At 43.5% G+C, this 20,194-nt stretch overlaps 2 protein-coding genes across 6 annotated transcripts in view; one reads left to right on the forward strand and one right to left on the reverse strand.

Annotated features, from left to right (window-relative positions):
• Positions 1–56: 56 nt before the first annotated feature.
• Positions 57–11,490, forward strand: CENPO (centromere protein O). Of its 4 annotated transcripts, none has more exons than XM_042463703.1 (7): positions 57–212; positions 415–539; positions 2,263–2,432; positions 4,696–4,816; positions 6,008–6,267; positions 8,286–8,457; positions 9,516–11,490. In XM_042463703.1, exons 2-7 carry the CDS (start codon positions 509–511, stop codon positions 9,707–9,709), a joined length of 948 nt encoding a protein of 315 aa, XP_042319637.1. In that variant the 5' UTR covers positions 57–212; positions 415–508; the 3' UTR covers positions 9,710–11,490. The 4 variants fall into 4 exon arrangements, with proteins under 4 accessions (XP_042319637.1, XP_042319627.1, XP_042319646.1 ...); XM_042463693.1 differs by having other exon boundaries at positions 59–212; positions 9,513–11,490; XM_042463712.1 differs by lacking the exons at positions 57–212; positions 415–539 and adding an exon at positions 247–359 and having other exon boundaries at positions 9,513–11,490.
• Positions 11,491–13,192: 1,702 nt separating this feature from the next.
• Positions 13,193–20,194, reverse strand: part of ADCY3 (adenylate cyclase 3) — a 138,293-nt gene continuing 131,291 nt past the window's right edge. The window contains exons 17-21 of one of the 2 annotated variants that reach the window (XM_042445565.1): positions 18,615–18,761; positions 17,899–18,018; positions 16,573–16,699; positions 15,370–15,494; positions 13,193–14,509 (exon numbers count right to left, since the gene is read on the reverse strand). In XM_042445565.1, the coding sequence (XP_042301499.1) occupies positions 14,327–14,509; positions 15,370–15,494; positions 16,573–16,699; positions 17,899–18,018; positions 18,615–18,761 (702 nt within the window). In that variant the 3' untranslated portion in view covers positions 13,193–14,326. The remainder of the gene's footprint in view (positions 14,510–15,369; positions 15,495–16,572; positions 16,700–17,898; positions 18,019–18,614; positions 18,762–20,194) is intronic. The other variant, XM_042445566.1, reaches the window with a different exon arrangement.

A 20,194-nucleotide genomic window follows, 5' to 3' on the forward strand; every position in this document is an offset into this window, starting at 1 on the left:
TCGGAGGACTCAAGCGAGGCGCCACTGTCTGTCTGTGAGGACATTGTTTGTCTGAGGGAGTCTGCCGAGAAAGAACGTTTGACGGAAATCCCCGCTCTGTCGTCGACGGCGGATGACGTACTTCCGGCGGCCGGTCGCGCGGGGTTTTTTGAGCGGCCCTGCCGTTGGTTGCCATGACGACGGTGTAGAGGACTCCTTGAAGCCTTTCTCAAGTAGAGTACGTATTTCTGGCGCTTTGCTATGGAATTCTGGGAGCTGGAGTTTGTTGTGGGCGCGGAGCGGAGCTGAAGGAAGGAAGGCCCCACAACAAACTCCAACTCCCAGAATTCCATAGCAGAGAGCTAAAGCGGGTTGTTTTGGTGAGACTGTCGATCCTTCTGTTAGAAACGCTGACTCTGCTCTCTCTCTTGTCAGGTTCCTTGCCTTCAGTCGGTTCCAGCGAAGAAGAAGAAGCAGCAGCAGAAGAAGGAGGCGGCCTCGTGCTTCTTGTGTGGAAGAGAAAGGGCCCATGGGCTCCAATAGGGCCTCCTTGCGGAATGGCAAGTGCTAGAACCAAGGGAAGCCTTCGTGCCGCTCTCTTTGGCTCTGGTCAGGCCCAGAATTCAAAGAGCAAGACATAGTGAAGCCAGTTCCAGGTCATGGAGTGGATCAGGGCCTAATGGCATTCAGTAGCTCTTAAGAGCTTATGAGAACGGGATGCATTTTGCAGAGCACCAAAAGAACTGCAAGGAAGGCGTCAAGAATGCTTGACTTAGTCTGGAGCGCCAGGTTTGGGGTTCCACCGCAGACAGTGCCCTTCCTCCAGCCCCAGGCTGGGCCTCATGCCTTGGGGCAACTGGAGCCCTAATAGCCAGAGCCTTACTCCTCTTTAATAGTGTCTCTGGAGTACACCGAAACCCCCGAAAGGGTTGGGAGAAGGCATTTCCCTGGTTGCAGTGGGTTTGTGGCATGGATCTTATGCCCCAGTTGTAGCAAACCCTTTCCCTTCCCATTGACTCTCTCAGCTCTTCAGTTCTGAATCATTAATTAACGCCATAAAGTTGGAGGAAGGACAGTTGCCTGCAATGCTTGGGGCTCCTTGGAAGAGTATGGACCAGGGAAGCTCTCTCTCTCTCTCTCTCTCAGAGAGCCACTTGTGTGTTTACAGCAGATCAACATTTATGTATCATGGAGCTGTTTTTTACCTTTTTAAGCTTTGTCTGCCACTATATTGTGCTTTTGTGTGATCTTTATGAGCGATCTATAGTCGTAAGAAGTTTGACTGATTGCTTAACTTCTTATTTTGGGATCCAGGCCAGAGATATTGCATCCCTCCCCCCCAAGTGCCCCATTTTCCATCCAGAAGGGTCCTCTACGCTTCCAAAGAGTTTTTGTGGGGGAATAAGGATTGCAAAGATTGAAAACTTTCCTTTGGTTAAAGAACATAACTTAGGCTCCAAGCCAAAGTGTGGAATAGGATAGGTTTTGCCCCATTTAATTTGCCGCCTATCATTATTAGATTGCTGTATGTGGATTAGGAAAGAGTTATCACCCTGGTCAGAAGGGGCTTGGGGACCCTGGCCTTTCCCCCATTGCTTCTCTGGAGCAGGCCTCTTGTCACTGTGTACTTTGCCATCTCTTTCTGGCACACAGCAGGCTGAATGCTGTGAGTTTATTGGTGTGAAGCAATGCTTGGTGGGTGCAGCATCCTACCTTGGAGCAGGGAACTTGTCTCGACTTTCTCGGCTAATCCAGTCCTAGAGGTTTTTACTGTCATGCTGCCCAGAGCTCTGTTTGCATGGTCCTTCAGAGAAGATCTTTGTGGCTTGGAGATGTCCTAGATCTGTTTACAGATTTAAGGGACTTGGAGAATTCTAGGCCACATGTGATTAACTTAAAACTGGAAGCATTAATTCTCAAGGGCTGCTTTTATGTATGCATAGGGATCTTGTAGCGCCTTTGAGACTAATTGATCAAAAGCAGTTGTAGCATAAGCTTTCGTAGAGTTGGTCTACTTCCTCAGATGCATGGAGTGAACCTGATGCCCAGGGAGGTGTCTGAGGAAGGAGACCAAGTCAGTGAAAGCTTATCCTACAGATTCGTTTGCAGTCTCAAAGCTGCTACAAGATCTCTTTGTATACTGATATTCCAGACTGAATTCCACTCCCTCCTCTCTAACGGCATGATTTGTGTATGTCTGTGAACTGTTACAATCATGGCTCAGGAATACTTTCTAAAAGAGAAATGAACACAAATCCCTTTCATTGCTTACATTCTTTGCAGGTGTTTTATCCCACCTGGAGAATTTGGAGGCTGCTGCCCACGAAATAGCACTGAAACGAGGAGAACTGAAGAAACAAGAGGAGGACATGGCTAGGATGAAACAGAGGCTATTGAAGCTGAGGCATCAAAGGGATGAGCTGAGGACCAAACTCAGTGTGTTTCGTTCTCAGGTGAGCACACAGTGTATACAAGCCCAAGGGCCACTATGGGTGTCTAAGCATCAGGCAAAATACCTTTCGATTGTAAAGTCAAAGGCTTTTCATGGTCAGCATTTGGGAGGGGTTTTTTTAACAAAAAATTATTTCCACAAAATGTTTGTTTTGTGCTGAAAGACTTGGTTTTCTGTCAAGTCTTTTCGTTTAGACAGAAACCATGGTGTATTTGGTACCAAATTTAGCAGTTGCTGAATGAAAATCTTTTGTTCCAGAATCCTGTTTTGGCATAAGCTCCCATTTTTGTACAAACATTTTGTTTCCCAAAAGGAAGTCCTAAAGTGTGGGGAAAGTCTCACAGCAGCTGACCCTGCTCTCAACAAGGTGCCTCCATGCCTTCTTGCTGAGGACAAGGACATTTGTGGGAAGTATTTATGTCCCAGGTTATTACACTCTTCCTCTAAAAACTAGCTTTGTGTAGAAAGGCTTGTTAAAGGTTTCTAGACTGAGACTTTAGCTATGGCAGCCCAGTGCAGTTAGAGAGGGTTTTTTTCCCTATGCACATTGTTTTTCCTGAGGCACATTATGAAGTGACATGTCTTTATCTTTGGGGAGAAGAGTTACTGCCCATTGAATTGCTTTCTTGAGTATGTCCACACACTTCTTTCTACTCTCCACGTTTGGGGAACCCCCTAAGGCCACTCTCCCCATACCCTATCCTTCAGCTGTTTCTCAACTTTTATATCCCACCTCCAAATTCTATGTGGCTGAAATGCCCCTTTTACTGGTAATAAGAGCTTTAAATGAAAACATGCTGGCACAATATTTGCTCCTTTTGTTTTGTGCTTTAGTCACCACTGAAATGCAGTTTTGGAAACACCCCTGAAACTGCACAAAAGAACAAACAAAAGGGAATTTCCCCATCCTTATTGCAAACACTAATACAGTACAAGGGTTCATTTTCCAAGGGGTTTGGGGTTGATCATAACATAACAGCTATCACTTGTGGCATTTTCCATCACGAGAAGGAACACCTAAGAATACCATGCTTCGTTGATGGTCAGTTCAAGACAGCGACATGACTGCTGCAAGGGAAAGGTACAGCTTTATCTGCAGCATAAAGCTTAAGCTGGTTATACAGTACTTGAGGGTACATCACTTGGGGGTACATCAGTAGATTTGTGGAGAGAAGAGAACGAGCGGATTGAGAAGTGGCCTCCCTTCTTGGCAGTAATTTGGAGTCAGTGGCCCACTGGATCATTCTGTTTCTGACTCACAGTTCCGGGAGTCCCATTCTGCCATGTCAACATCAGTGGGCTCACACCAACCTTGCTTCCTAAGCTTTATGCCATTGTCAGGCACTGCCTGACAATGCCAGTGGAAATGATCTGTGGTGATTCATCCCAAGAAAACAAATTTGGCTGACAGCTTCTGAATCAAAATTGCCAAGTGAGTGGCTTAGTCACCGAGTGAAGAGAAACACCATGGTAGTTCTTTTAGGGCCTTTGATTGAATTCCCGGGAGTGATGGATAAGATTCATACTGTCCCTAGTCCTAGCTGTAAACAGCATTTGGTTGCCTGCCTGGGGAAATCCTACATGCAAAAGAGGGGCCTTTGCCCCTTCTTTCTGCTGTGGTTGCTGGGACATAGAGAGGGCTGCCTATGCCATAACCAGTGAGGTATAGGCAGACAGAGGTCCATCTGACCCACCCATAACTGTGTTAAACATTTTACAAAGGCTAAACACTTTCCCCTTAAAAGGGAGGTGGCATAGTAGCCTAAGTGGATAATTGCAAATATCATCTCATAGAAGTACAGGTTGTGTCTCTCTTATCCAAAATGCTTGCAACCGGAAGTGGATTATGGATGATCTATTTATTTGATTTTGGAATGCCCGCGTTTGCAGATGCAGTCATAACGAAATGTCTTGGAGATGAGACCTAGGTCTAAACATGAAATTCATTTATTTTTGTATACACCTGATACACATAGCCTAAAAGTAATTTTATGAAATAATTTTAATCATTCTGTGCATGAAATAAAGTCTTTGTATATTGAACCATCAGAAAGCAAAGGTATCAGTATCTCAGCCACCCATGAAAATAGTATTGGTTTTTGGAAAATTGCAGAATTCTGGATAAGGGAGACTTCCCCCTGATCCTAAGTTTCTGCCTTGACTTCCTTCCTGGTGAGCTGCAGCAGCCTCCTTTTGGCTTGAACTGGGATCAGGGATGATGCAAGCAGCATCTAGCTGAGCTATGTCCTTCTGGTCTGTTTTAGCTCATTGCAGGCAGAGACACCACAAACATTGACTCCAATGCTACAGAAGCTGGCCAGCAAGCCCTCTTGCAGTGGAAGATGGAGACTCTCAAGGGCCTGCTGCAGGTTTTTCATCTGACAGGTACATCTCTTGGATGTATGTGAGAATCTCCTCTTAGGTTAGTAGTTTGTCTTTTGTTTAGTTTGGCACCTTTGCTTGCAAAACATAGAACCATCAGATGGCACAGAATATCTGTGAATCTCTGTTCCTTCACTTGAAGTTGGATTGAATTCCTACCCTCATAACTTCTGCTAGAACCAAGGTGTGTGGTTTGTGAGCCAGAAGCAGCTTTGTAAGGTCCCCAAAGACCCCCAGTTGCTCACTCCACCCAAAATAACCACGTGGTTGGCTAGTTTGTAGTTATGTGTCTTCAAGTCAATTTAGCAACCCTATCCTAGAATTTCCTTGGCCAGATTTATTCCCAGGAAGCTTGCCATTGCCTTCTGCTAAGACTGAGACAGAGTGATTTGCCCAATCACTGTTTTTCCATGGCTGAGCTGGAATTCAAACCCTGGTCTTCTGAAGTCTTACCTCAATTTTCTAGTTTACCACTACTTAATGGAGTTATGAGACCCAACATGGCATAGTGATATGGACTAGTGCCCTGGGGGGATCAGAGTTTGAATTTTTACTCACCTTTGGAAATTCACTATATGACTTTGGGCAACTCACAATATTCCAACCTTTTCTCAATACACTTGGTTAAGAAAACCCATGAGAGAGTCTCTTTGACTTAAAGAGTTGGCTTAAAGGCACATTGCATTAACATAAAATGGAGACGGTAAAGCAGCAGTTGTGCCTGAGAAGGCTTGGCTCCCCCTGGGACCCAGAAGCAGAGAGCAGCACGCTGATGCTGGTGCCCATCAGGGTTACAGGAGGGCTTTAGCTTTTGGTGACCCCTCAGTATTTGCATGCTGAGCCCTGGAGCACGTTCCATCTTTTCTGAGGACTGGTTTCTGCTGGTCTCCCAGGTGTAGGTATGTATGCCTTGCATACTTACATCATTCTGAATTTTGTTAGTTCCTTTGGGACTGGAGGGCAAAAAGTTGAGGGAGCAGGCAGGACAGTCCAGCACAGAGGAGCAGGTGGTAAGATAGAAAAAAGTGGCAGGACTGAAGCCTTTAAAAAATTAAAAAGTGGCTGGTTCCTGTTGACAAGAGGACACCATCAACTGTGTTCTGGCTGAAGTGGCTCCTTGTAGAGTAGTAACCACATGTAGTGCTTGTCTCTTCCCTGCTCTGCGATTCTGACTTGTAGGTTTTTCTTTTGTAGGCCTCAGTGGAAGGCTGACCACACAAGGCGCCTGCCTGTGCATCAGCACTGCTTTTGAAGGCACCTACCTGGAGTCCTATTACTTGGACCTCCTTATCCAGCAGCCAGTCAAAATCCAGCGCCACTCCATTCCGCCCTTCATCCCCTTGGAGCAAATTGCTCAGAAGTATCTGCACACAGATATCAAGCGCTTCCTGTCTGTCTTGTCAAATCACCTGAATGCTTCTGCTGGGAGGAAATTCCAGGCACATCAGTTACAGGTAGGAGGGCACCAACTGGGTAAGAAAAGCAGATAACCTTTTCTGTTGCCCTGAAGGCACTTATACAGAGCAGAAACTAAGCCATTCCTTCAGATGTTCTACCTGGTCTCTGTACATTGGGAAGAGGGACCTGAAGGTGTTACAGGTCTCACCCAAAATAGTGCAACCAAAATTCAGTGGCAAGCTGCTAAAAGCCATTTAAAACAAGAAAGTTGGTAGCAATCAGGGAAACCTCTTTTATATGAGTATTTAAACAAGAATTGGCCCCTAGGCTTACAGGAGTTGCCCACTTCTTTACTATAAGAATGGTAATTCAAGAGAGACAGTTTCCTGTGGAACAGCTCAGGTATGTTCAACTGCTGCCATCTCAAAGCTCCACAGCAATATGAGGCCTGGGACTCCTCAGGAGAAGAGAGCAGATGCTCCCGCTCAGCAACTAATACAGGTCATATTTTGAATTAAACAAGTACTAATGGTTTAAGAACCTTGATGGATTTCATTCAGCAGGTCTCCCTCTATGAGAGGCAAAATTAAGATCTAGCATAGACTTGACTATCCAGATTAAAACTAGGGATGAAATTGTGCCACTCATCCTCTCCAGATTCCAATAATTAAATAAAATCTAGAATAAGAGCTATGATTCTGATTTTCCCTCCCAGACATTTCCACAAGGCTGGGGAAGCTGATTGGTGCTTTAGAACAAACATTTTATTCTGCCAGTAGGATAAATGATGTGGCTTTTTGCAGTGTTTGACCTGTGGAGACATCTGTGTGGGAAGTGATCTTGGAGGTTATTTAGACCAACCCAGGATGTGAAATACAGTGGATCCTTGTTATACACTGGGGTTTGGTTCCAAGATCCCCCGTGTATAACAAAATCCGTGTATGCTCAAGTCCCATTAAGTATAATGACATAGCAAAATGGTGTCCCTAATAAAAAATGGAACATCAAGGTAAATTTATACTTTTTTGGAACATTTTCAAACCGTGTATGCTTAAATCTGTGTATAAAAAATCCGTGTATAAGAAGGGCCGACTGTACAAGATGTAATTATAGCATCCCTATAGCAGTCTGTTCTGCTCTTCAGAAAGTCTTGTTGTTAGTTGCTGGGCAGGGTTGCATTTCTTCTCAAAGTCTGGAGAACTGGGTGACTCTGGATTTTGCAATTTCACCCATGTAAGTAAAAATGTTAAGCATGCTTGCCCTCCTCCTCCTATCTTCAAGTTAATTTAAAAGTCTAATAACAACAGCATCATATACCTTTCTCCCAATTTAAGATTCAGAGTGGCTTGCAACAGCATACAAAAGTAAAAAACAAAACAATTCAGCCATGCTAAAAATGAAACTAGTTAAAATAACTAAAACAAATAAAAGGCCAGCATCTTAAACAAGGCTCCCCCTGCTGAAGAATCATTTCTAAACAGACTGCTGTAATAAAAAGGTTTACCTCCTTGCAGAAAGAAAAGCAATGAGGTAGCTAGTCTAGTTCCAGAGCCTGGGAGCAGCCTTCAGGAAGGCCCTCTCCCCTGTGAGAGTACAGTCTTTCGGTCTGTAGGACCTGGACCATTATCAGTCAAAACCAGGCCTTTGAGTTCTGTCTGAAAAAGGACAGGCAACCAGGGGAGCTGTTGCAACAAGGGACTTGGGTGTGCTCTGTATAGTCAGCCCCAGTTAGCAGTCTGCCTGCAGCTCTTCGAACCAGCTGAAATTTCCACACACTCTTCAAAGGAAGCCCCATATAGTGTGTAGTACAGTAATCCAGTCATGGTGTAGCCAAGGCTTGTGTCCCCATGGCCAGATCTGCGGTCTCAAGGAATGGGTGCAGCTGGCACACTATTAAGTGTGCAAATGCATTCCTGGAAACCACAAGATCTGTACTTCCTTTTTAAGGCTGATGCCAAAAAGAATACCAAGTAATTGTCTGGCACGTTTCTCTGTCCCAGCTGAGGTACTGCCACCCCTAGTCATCTCTTGACTTCCATAGTAAATAGGGACTTTCCCTTGCCTTTCCTTGTAGGAGCATTTTGCTGATTTCCTTGAAGGTCCCTTGCAGGAAAACTCCTTGTGCAGTTTGCTGGAATTCAACTACCGTCTGGTGAGAGAAAGTGAGACTTTTCCATTCACAGCCAAGCTCACTTATGGGGATCCTACAAGCACCCTCCCAACGGAAGCCACTGTCACTTGTAAAGGTGAGCCCCTTTTTGTGGGATAATAAATAACTTTTAGAGATAGTCCCATCCTGGCTTTCCAATAACAAGTAGAGGTGATCTACTCAATGGGTTTGGGACAGAAACAGAACTGACACACTCACTGTCTACAAATCTTACTTATGTTAAGAAGACCTAATTTAATAACATGAAATGTATTTAAAATAGCTTATTTCTTTCAGTATTTACAACTTGCCTTTTCTATGAATAAAATGTCTACAGATTGAAAAAAATGTAGCAAAATTACACAACAGAATGTAAGGCAAATTCAGCAACAACGGATTTTGGCACGCTTGTGGGAATTTATATAGCCATGGGTAAAAAGAGAGTTTTCTTCTTAGACCTTAGAAGAACAGCAATGTGAGAGGCCATTTCTTGTTCCCAGGACCTGCACTTTCCTTTACAAGGAATCAGCCAGGACAGGCTCAGGAATTGTGCAGTAGTTTCGTGTAACCTTAAGAGTGACACATTTCATGATATGCTGGTGGAACTCTTTAATTCTTTAAATTAGTTCTTTAGTAACCTCAACTAAAAAATTCTTAAACTAGAAATGTAACAATAGAAAATTAGACTGCTTTGAAGAATAAACCACATTATCTCATTACTACTGCTTGCATTCCATCTCTTTTCCTAAATCACTATTTACTTCATAATATTTAAGAGGTAAGCGTATCCTATTTTATGAGTGTGTGAACCAGGTATAAGAAGTGATAGTTAGCTTTTGTTTTCCATGGAGCACACAAACAAACAAAAAGAGGAATCTTAGATATTGCAAGGTACTTTTGGTATATTTGCTAATTTTGCAGTACATGAAGCAGGCCTTTAGAGTGAAGTTGAAGATTTGTCAATAAAAATGTGTGCCGTTTATTTCACTGGGTACCTTCCACCTCCATAGATCTCAGGAACAATAGTCAAAGGAGGCCAGCAACCCAATGAGGAGTGAAAATAGTCGAGTTGGGGCAGTGGGGGAGAGAAGGAAGGCAAACTCTTTCCTCATGCCATGATCTGCTAATTTCTCTTCCTCTCTTGTTGGATAGAAGATGCCCCGGCTTCTTTGGCAGAGGTGGCAGCAGATCATATGGCCTTGTTTCGCGAGAAACCTCTTCCTAAGGTCTTCAGTGCCATCACAGCCTCCACAGAAACTCTGAGCCAGTCCGTTTCGATGGATTCCCCTGTCCCCTCCAGCGCTGTGCCTTTTGGAGGGAGATGTCCTTCTGAGGCTGCTCCAGAGTGAAGTCTTTCCAGGCAGCGACATCGAGAGGAATGTTGGAGCACTCCAGAGCAGTTGTTTCCAAAAAACACCACAACCCACCTCTCCATGGCATTTGCTGCAGGAGAATCAAGCTTCCAAGGCCGAAGTTCACTACTCAGTGAAAAAAAAACACTTTCAAAATTCCACAATAAAACTGAAGAGCAGTGGAAGCAAATCCTCATGAAACCTGGCTAGCAATCTAGCTGAGTCAGTCACTGAGTAAGGACAGGGTAGGGTTGCCTGCCTTCCTGCTTTTCAGTCCACACTGAATAATTTCAGGAGCACTTCTTGCCATGCATCTGGGTGGGCATCTTCCCTACTACAGTTACCATGGAAGGGACTGAAGTATTCATGAAAGCAGCATTCACCTTGTACGCTGCTCTTGCTTTGCTACTGAGATTATTCTCTTGTGTGCTGGTTCTCCAGGACTGAGGATGGCAAAACAGGACTTCCTTTCCCCAGAGGATTGGCCTTGAACTGACCCAGGCAGCACCATAAAAGCATCCTAAATATCTAATGCATATAAAAAAAGCATCCTAAATGTGTGGTGCATATATTTAGGAGGCAAAATATTCAACCCATTAGAACGTGGGATGAATATTCTGCCTCCTAAATATACACATCATGATTTTCACAATACTGCTTACAAAATTTCTCATATGAAAGATCAAAGCTTGCTTAGCTGGAATGAAGGACATACAAGACTTTACAGTGTTGTAATATGTCAAAGTTCTGCTGCTTATTGTCAAATTTGTCTCATTTCAAAAAGTTAATAAAGGGGGAACAATGTTGAAAAGTTTGCTGTTGCTTTCCTCCATTGTACATATCTTTATTAGTTTTGCCATTTTCAATTTATTCCTCTTATTCCTGTACGTAAATATTTTCTTCAGTGGTAGGAACTGTGGGAAGACACTACTGAGATTTTTGCCACTGTTAAGAGACTCTTTATCAGAACATAATGTTTTGTGTGTCTTCCTAGACTATCCCAGAGATTCTCAATAGTCTGTATGAGTGACTTAATTGTATCTTTTTAGGAGAGTCCCTTAAGATAGTTCAAGGCTGGAATAGAGCAGACAGGACCCTACCAGCAGCCCTTTCTTTGGGCAAGTCAGGTCAGGCTGCCTTTTTACTACTGCAGCTGCAGGATAACTGGCTACAGGGAAGTTTAAGGTGTTAAACCATGAGGATGCTAAGAACGTTTTGACCTTATTTTCATTAGAACAACTTCATACATTTCTTAACCCATTCCTCAGATCAAACAATCAGAATGATGACTGCAGTCAACAAATCACAAGAAGATCACAAGGGTTGCCAGAAGGCAGAAATGACTTGAAGTCACGCAACAACAAGGGCAGGAAACAGTTTTTTTTGTTGGTGGTGGTCTCTTACTTGTGCAGTGATAGTGCTAGATATATAAATGATCATCGTCATCTAGCATGTACACAACTGGTGGAGTGGATATTTGCTTGTTCTCTTGAGTTTGAATTTGGCAATGTGGGTGGGCAGGAGCTGCTTTTATTAGGTACTATACTCATGGGCTTGATGCTCATGAGCTGACTACTGTTTTGTTACTCTTGTCACATTTGGGCCAGTAAACTTGTCAAGTCCTTCAGTTTTACATCTTATTTTTTTTCATTCTCCTCTGTTAATAACTTGTTCCATCCCAGAGTTAATTGTCCTGCTGTTTCATTTCATTTAGCAGTGCCAATGAATTCTCACAAAATAAACACCTTCACTAAATAAAATTAACTTGTTACTGCTAATTGCTGTTTTCAGATTCCGTCTATTGAGTAGCCTGCTGCTAATTACTCCTGCTAGAATTTCAATCAGGCCGTGGACAGATTTCAGCAGAGGTTAGCGTTGGCGGAACTGGCAATGGTGCCAAGTGCCCAGGAGAGTTGGGGCACAGACACAACACATGGGGAGAGTAGCAAAATCAATGGGGGGGGGGGACGGATGGACCGTTCAGAGGGCTTGGTCTCCTCTGCCCTGTCCTTTGATCATCTTCCACTCAACTATCATTTGCTCCATTTTAACAGTGGGCGAACTGAAACGAATCAGCTACCCTAGTTTGGTCAGAGATGAGAAAGTGGACCCTGACCCTGCTTTGGGAACTTTGCTGGGTGAGAATGGGGCACACTGACCCAATTGCTTCCGATTAGCTGATGAGTGCAGGAACTTGTATTGTTAGTCCACAGCACCCAATTCAAACCATAGTTTTGTTTTCTGTACCTGATGATAAGACATCCAGGATAGAAGAGAGTCTAACCAGCGCTAGGTGGTCCACTAAAAATTGACTACTGGCTAACAGTCTATAGTTTTCCCATGGCTGAATTATAGGAATGAGGAAATTTCTGACACTCTAAAAGTCTTGTCCCAAATCCTACTGTTTGTCCCAAGTAGAGTAGAACACTGAGTCAGTGGGATTTACAGGTTCAATCTCCCTTATCCAGAATTCTGAAACATTTTAAAAGCCAAAGCTTTCTTCAAGGGTGGCTGAGATAGTGACATCTTTGTTCAGTGTACACAAACTTTGTTTCATGCTCAAAATTATTTTAAAATATAAAATTACCTTCAGGCTATGTGTATAAGGTGAACAGTGCACCTGCACCATCTGCAGGCTTGCCATCCACGGTTTGAGCTTCCACAGCAAGCCCTGGCTTTTTCAAAGGTCACATGTGCATACAGCTGCGCATGCAGGTGCAAGCGTGAACATGCGTCCATTGAAAAGAACGGGACTTAAAATCCCACATTTTTTGCTATCCGCCCGGGTGGTGGTGGTCCAGAGTGGATGCCCCACAGATAGTGAGGGACAACTGTATATGAAACATACACGAATTTTCTGTTTAGACATGCATCCCATCTCCAAAATTTCATTAGGTACATATATGCAAATACAGATTGATAGTAATAAGAGATAGACATGTTAGTCTGGAATATCAGTATGCAAATGGATCTTGTAGCACCTTTGAGGCAGACTGAAAGAAAGAAGCTGGGAGCATGAGCTTTTGCAGACTATGTTTGCATCAGAGTATGTATACTCAGGTCTATGATAGCTCACGCTGCCAGCATCTTTCTTTCAGTATGCTTCAAAGGTGCTACAAGATCCCTTTACATTTGTAAATACAGGTATTCCAAAATCCAAAAATCTCAGAAATCCCAAATACTTCTGGTCTCAAGCATTTCAGTTACGGAAAACTCATTTTGTACCTACATGTTGAATTAACATTCAGCTAGTAAATCAACAAATGGATTTACAGTATTGGGACCAAGCAAGAAAACTTGGGGCCGTTGTCTGGTCAGGGATTTCTGGGAGTTAGAAACCCTAAACATCCAGATGGCCAGACGCATCCTGCCCAATCCCTTGAGCTGCAATCCTGTTGCCCTACAACTGCATTGGCAGTGGAGACTGAAGGGCTGAAGGAAAATGGCAGCCATTAGGTCAGTCAGAGTTGGCCAACTTCACCCTGGAAAAAAAGTGCCATCACAAACATGGAGAATACTTCGGCTTTACGCTGCAAACGTCCTCATTTTAAAGTGACACTTGGCAGTCCTTGCATTCGGCCACTGTGAAGCCAGGATAGCCATCACATCTCCTGCTTCCATTGTACCTTGCCACCCCTGCAGAAGTGACTGAGCCTCCCTCCGTCCACATTCTCAAAAACAAAACTTGACACCACATATCTTTAAAACCAAACTCATTCTATTTGAGAAACTAGAGAAATAATTACATTTTTCCAACATAACAATCAGATAAAGGCGTTCAGTAAAAACAGTCTTGTACCAGATAAATCTCTTCCTTTTTTTTAAAGCATCAGCAGAAGGGAGGGCAGCAAAAGATTCAAGGTGCAGCCTGAAAGAGGCACCTTGCTTTCAGAAATAAGACAATTAAAAATATAAAGAATCTGTATCTTTTATATATATATATATATTTATATATATTTTTATATATTTGAAATAGGACATCTTCTTAAGAGTTAAACAAACAAACAAAAAAAAGATTGCACTTGCTCTCTCCCTCACCTCCTCCTATTTATCTACAGTGTTTTTGTGGCAAAAGTGAGTCCATTTAAATAAGTACCAACAGCCCAAGCATGCCCCCATGGCTCTCTTTCTCCCAGCCCACGTCTTGCTGCTAGAACCTGCACTGAGCTTGCATTTCATTTTAGCCATAAGCTCCACATGGAAAACCAGTCTATGGAATAATTAAAACCATCAGTCCTTTGCCCCTCACTTGGATGACCAAAAGAGAATGCAGCCAAAGCACTCTATGGATGTTGCACTGAGGAATCTACTTTCCTCTTCCCCACTTCCAGACCCAAATGTGCAAGAGGACCGCTTGTATGCACAAGGGGTAGGAACACCTCCCACCAACACTGCCTTCCCCCTCCCTGTCTACATTAAGAGGGAAACGCAGACACAGATGACCAAAGGAACCTCTTGACAAATAATAGCAAGCCTCCAAAAAGAAAGGAACGGGGCAAACTTCCTGAAAAATCTAATGGTGTTAGCAGTGTGTATATAGCAATCTCTCATCCTTTGGGCAGCACGGAGGCACCCGCTTATTTCTGTAACCCGCATGCAGGACCCAGGGGACCTTCAAGAGCTGTCAACCACTTGGTGGGGCAAAGTCACACAGGAGCCGTTGATGAAGGAACCTTGCTTTTCCCGTCCTTTCATGAAATAGGTGAGCAGGTCGCCTTTGCCCTTGACATAGATGTGCCCCCGGCGCACAAAGCGGAAACCGTACTCCTTCAAGACAAGGTGGGTTTCCTCTACCACCTGCAGAGAAAACAGAATCACAGAATCATAGAGCTGGAAGAGACCGCAAGGGCTATCCAGTCCAACTCCCTGCCATGCAGGAACTCACAATCAAAGCACACCTGACAGATGGCCATCCAGCCTCTGATTAAAGATCTCAAGATAAGGAGACCCCACCACTGTCTGAGGAAGTATGTTCTGTTGAACAGCTGTCAGAGGTTCCTCCTAATGTTGAGGTGGATTTTCTTTTCCTGTAGCAACTATCAATAGTGAGGACTCTTGTATTAATACAGTATATGTTATGTGTGCACTATTGTCTTTGTTCACATCTCTGCTAATGGACTGGAATTAATAAATATAGTTCAATGCAGCTGTTTCTCTTTCTAATCTTCCTTTATAATTTCCTTGTTGAAGGACTGCAACCTATAAATCCCTTTACTGTATGTCCAGGAAGTTTGAAATGAGAGGCAACTGATTTTTGAGTACTGCCATTTCTAACATCAGATTTGTTCCAATTTATCCTCTTGCATAGAGACTGTCCTGTCTGTCCAATGTAGAGTATAGAGGGGTGTTGTTGTGTGTTGTGTGTGTTTTACTTCAAACAGATCCAGTCAGTGTCTACCATGATCTCAGTCTGATTCCTAAAACGTGTCCCAGAACCCTCTGCAAGACTCAGGTGCTTCATGGCAAAGCTGGTGGCAGGAGGGCAAAAGTGCTTCTGTCAACAAACCAGTGTGGAAAAGTTTCCCTAAAGGTTTGAGAATTTTCTTTCAGTCCCTTGCCTCTACTTCATTTATGGTCACTGGAGGTGATCCTTGTTCCCACCCATCTGCTTCACAAATCTTGCTGCCTACACGATGACACAGGAAGCATGCCCTCACCTGGATATTTCCCATGACTCCTGTGGATTCCATCCGGCTGGCCACATTCACAGTGTTCCCCCAAATGTCATAGTGAGGCTTGCGGGCACCAATGACCCCAGCTAGCACTGCTCCTTTATTCATGCCTGCCAACACCATGCAGAGAAAGAGAGAGAGAGAGAGAGAGAGAGAGAAAGGGAGAATACATGTGCAAGTCCAAATTCTCTGTAGCACTTTTTCCAAGGGCAAATCTACAGTGGCCAGAATACTCTAGACTGCTCCCAGAATATTATAGCCCAAAAGTGCCCCAAATTCCCCCATTAGTTCGGTACTCAAGAGCAACGCTGGGCAGCTGTCTATACATGTATCCTACTATGCCACTGCCGCCACCACTGGCAGACTTTGCTCACTAAGGTTGAAAATGAGGCACCCAGCATAAATCACATGGCTGGGCACCTCTGTGACCTCAGAGGGAGCAACATGCGCCAGCAATGGCAGCACCCGGCGGCACAGCAGAACAGCTTCCCAGCGTCACTCCCAAGTGGGCCAGATTTTCCTGGAATATCTGAAGCAAAAGGTAAGTCTTTTAAAACCATCTTAACAGAGGGATAGACCACATTCAGTGTAGAATTGGCCTCACACTGTGAGACAGTCTGCACTTGAATAAGGGTTTTGGCCTTGTGCCGTGAAAATTGTGACGTGAAGGCATGGGGGAAACGGTTTAAATAGACTGTATAAACAAGCCCAAGACTTTGTCTTATTGTACAGAAACTAGGGATTGAGATTAGGGATTAAGACTGGGGTTGGGGGAAGTTTAAAGACATCAAAAAATAATTGCTGAACCCATGTCAGATCTAGTATTCTCACTGGGGCCAACCAACTGCTTCCAGGAAGTCTAGCAACCAGATTTCAAAGACAGACTGCCACTGGATATGGAGGGTTTTCCCTCCCCACTTCTCCCTTGTCCATTAAATCAAATCTCTCTTTTAAAAATAGAGTAAATTCTAAAAGATGTTAATGCAAGGCAGAAACTTCCTCTGTTTTCTCTAAATCCAAGCTGTTTCACTGATTTCAGACTAGATTTTATAAGGAGAAAGAATGCCTCTTTGATTTGCTCACACTGTGTAGAAAGATTTCAAAACCCTTCCCCTATTTTCTTTTCAGAGAAGAATTAATTCAAATTCCAGGCAGCCAGCAAGCACACAAACAAACCGGCCAACTTGCCTATTCGAAGCATGAAGTTGTTGAAGGACTGGTAGTTAATGTTCATCAAAGTCTCTTTCATGGCTAAGGCAAAGTCAGCAAGATCTGCCAGGTGTTGCCAGCGTTCCTTTTCTGACAGGTCTTCCTTCTGACGAGAGCCAAGGATAAAAAGCAGAAAAATCTGAGAAGAGGGACACCTCCAGGCCCAACCCAATACATGGTGCTCATAGCCATTTCTTATTTCAGAATTAAAAGACGCCTAGTGGGCAGCATCCAAGCCCCAAATTTATCACACACAGCTGTATTCAAGCATAGGGCTCAAACACTTTAAGATGGTGGACCCCATGAATATCAGGATACATCCAGCTGTACATTACCACCACATCACCCTTAAGCTTCTATATCCCTCTTTCTTTCAATGAACTCAGGCTTGGTGTATGTGGTTGTTCTCCCCACTCTTATCCTCACAAAAGACCCATTAAGTAGATTAGAGAAAATACTGGCCCCAGGTCACCCTGTGAACTTCATGGACACATGGGAATTTGGACCTGGCTCTATCCTTTCCTAGGCTGCATCTACACTTGTAGAAATAATACCATTTGATGTTGCTTTAAATGCTATGGAATTCTGGGATTTGTGAGTTTTGTGTTTTTGTGAGCTATTTTGCCTTCTTTGTCAGAGTTCTGGTGCCACAACAAACTACAAATCCCAGGTTTCTATAGAATGGAACCATGGCACTTAATTCTGCAGTGTGGCACCAACCCTTGTCCTAACATTCAGAAAATCCTAGTGTTGGAAGGGTCTTCATGGGCCACTGAGTCTAACTTCTGCAAAGTGCAAGATCTCCAGCTAAACCATCCCCAGCAGGTCTCTGGCCACACTCTTTTTGAATTCTAACCATTACACTACACTACACTACACTACACTATAAGATGTTAAACAAAAACTATTAATTTTATGTATGTTAGCCGCCTTGGGTTCCACTTTGGGAGAAAGGCGGGATAAAAATAAAATAAAATAAATATTAAATTAGCATTTCATGCACTAGCTATCACAGAGACAAGACAAAAGTCTAGAGTCACTCATGTTCTTCACTGAAAACAGTTAAACGTTCATTTATAACACATTCTTCCCAAAACAGCTATGGGGTTCAACCAACCTGCTTCTTTTCATGGCCATTCAGTGGCCAAGAGAAGAGCCCTCCAAAACAGGCTGAAAGTGCCCTCACACCTGGGGGTGCATCGGGGGTTGCAGAAAAAATATTTTTAAAACACATAAAGAATTGTTGAGTCATGGGGTGCAAGCAACCCATAAGCCACACTTTCTCCATCCTTGGCCTATGCTTACCTTAACAGCATTGTTATAACCATTGGTGCTGACATCGGGGGTCACACCAGAAGCTGCCATGTAGGTGCTGCCAATAGTTTTGATCTTGGTGATGCACCGGAACTGGGGATCATCTAGAAGCTGTGAGAATTAGGGAGCAAAGAGACACACACAAGCAACCTATTAATCATTATGAAGATCCCTGAGTCACTCAGAAAAGTCTGTAAGCTCAGTGAGTGGCATGCAACCACTTGAAACAGACAACAAGTAAACCAACCAAGTAGCCACAGCTCACAGATTACTTGGAATTATTTTTCTCAGTTGCAAAGGCATAACTATATTACTGTACATTTGAACTTTAACATAACCAACCAGGATTGTTGCTCTGTTTGAAGTAAGACATGCCTTATTCAGTCATTTATTTATTTTATATCCCACCTTTCCCCCAGTACAGGACACAAGGCAGATTACATTACTTTGTGGTGTAACTATCTTTTTAGTTACTTCCATAGTTCTTGGGGGTCCAACCTAACTAAATGATAGAGGAGGAATACTCAGTGGTTCTAGTGCTGGCGCTTGCTGCCACCTTGTGTCTGATGTGCCTGTGGAGGCAACAAGGTGGAAAGAACAGAGTGTGATTTCTATCACAGAACAGCTAGAAAGGGCTTTCCCCATCTGTCCTTGCCTTAGGGACCAAGTGAGCTAGCTACCTTTGCTGCCTATCTCAGATGACTTACCGCATCAAAATCTGAAATGATTTCATTGAGGAAACGCAGACATTCAATCCCACCATTGTTGATGCTCTCCTCAGTGTAGAAGTCAGCAAAGTTGGGAAGGGAGGCAAACATGACACCAATCTCATCGTAGGACTGGCTATACAGCTCCTGCACCATGAAAACCGTACAGAGGAAGAAAGGAAAGGATGACAGATGAAATCCCGTTGCATTCTAAGGCTGCTACCCCCACAACTGTTCTTAGTGTGTGTCTTCAAGTCGCTTCCAATTTATGGCAACCCCAAAGTGAATCTATCAACAGGGTTTTCTCAGTAGATCTGAGAGAATGTGACTTATGTATAATTTGTTTCATTTGTATGCCGCCTTTCTCCCAGTAAGGACCCAAGGCAGCTCACAGATAAAAAACATTTAAAAATCTCAGTAAAATTCAAAACAATTAAAACCATCTACACACAATATAAAATTACAAAAAATATACAAAAGTTAAAAGCATAACTAAAACCCACTTGCTCCATAAAAACCACCCTGATATGAATTATATATCAAATGCCTGCTTAAATAAAAATGTATTGGTTTGCTGACAAAAAGTAAGCAGGGAGGGGGCTAGCCTCCCAAAGCCACCCAGTGGGTTTCTATGGCTGAGCAGGGATTTGAACCCTGGTCTCCAGAGTCATAGTCCAATGCTCAAACTACTACCTCATGCTGGCTCTATCACAACTATCCAACTGCTTTAATACCTGTAGGGTTTATCATTCTACTCCACTAGTGCAGCTGAAGACATCAATTAAAATCGAAAAGAAAAAACGAAAAGAAATCAGTTGGTTTTCAAGGTGCTGTTAAGATTCCTTCTTTCCCTGCCTATTGCTGGTGTTGCTATTAACTTTGGCTGGCATTCTTGTCAACAGTTACAAGATGGTAAAATGGATTTGTGATCTCATAACTGCTGACCACTCACATTTACAATTAAAGACCAAGCAGACCCCAAAAACCTACCTTTGCAACCTACCAGCTCCCCAACTGAAGTGTTTCTGAGGTACCAGAGTTTGGAGCCCTGGAAATGATGTCTGCAGTGCTATCTCATTTGAAGGGCACACTGAGACAAGCAGTTGAACTGGGACCCTACGGGTCTCTCTAGCTACCTATAGTCAATGCATCCCGAGACTGGGAGCCTCATCACATGAGAAAAGAAAGCTGAAACAGAGCCTGAGAGTAGTGGCTTTCTCTTTCCTTCTCTGCATGCACTTCCATTCTCTTCCCGAGGGAGATAATAATAAAAAGCATACCTCTTGTCGTGCTGGAAAAATCTATTTGGCAAAAGGTACACTTTTACAACCGTCTCTCTTGGGAAGGGGAACGGAAGTGTTACAAATCCATGTGGCGAGGCAAAGAGAAAGCTGCTTCTCTCTAGCTCCATTCTGACTCTGAGATGTACTGCAAACATCATTGCCTAGTGTCTTGATCTCCAGCACCTCAGAAACACTTTGTTCAGAGTGCTGCTGAGCTGCAAAGATAGGTATTGGGGAGCGGGTGGCATTAGAATATGATGGCACATAGCTACATGTACAGCACTATAGAAATAAACT

Source organism: Sceloporus undulatus, chromosome 1, assembly GCF_019175285.1.
Source record: "Sceloporus undulatus isolate JIND9_A2432 ecotype Alabama chromosome 1, SceUnd_v1.1, whole genome shotgun sequence".
NCBI lineage: Eukaryota > Metazoa > Chordata > Lepidosauria > Squamata > Phrynosomatidae > Sceloporus > Sceloporus undulatus.

What these genes read in the sequence shown, in the direction of transcription:
- CENPO (XM_042463693.1), top strand. Translation starts at nt 509, where the DNA reads ATGGGCTCCAATAGGGCCTCCTTGCGGAATG. An exon ending in GCAGGTTTTTCATCTGACAG is followed by an intron (nt 4,817 to 6,007) that starts GTACATCTCTTG and finishes TTTCTTTTGTAG; the next exon opens with GCCTCAGTGGAAGGCTGACC. An exon ending in AGCCACTGTCACTTGTAAAG is followed by an intron (nt 8,458 to 9,512) that starts GTGAGCCCCTTT and finishes CTTGTTGGATAG; the next exon opens with AAGATGCCCCGGCTTCTTTG.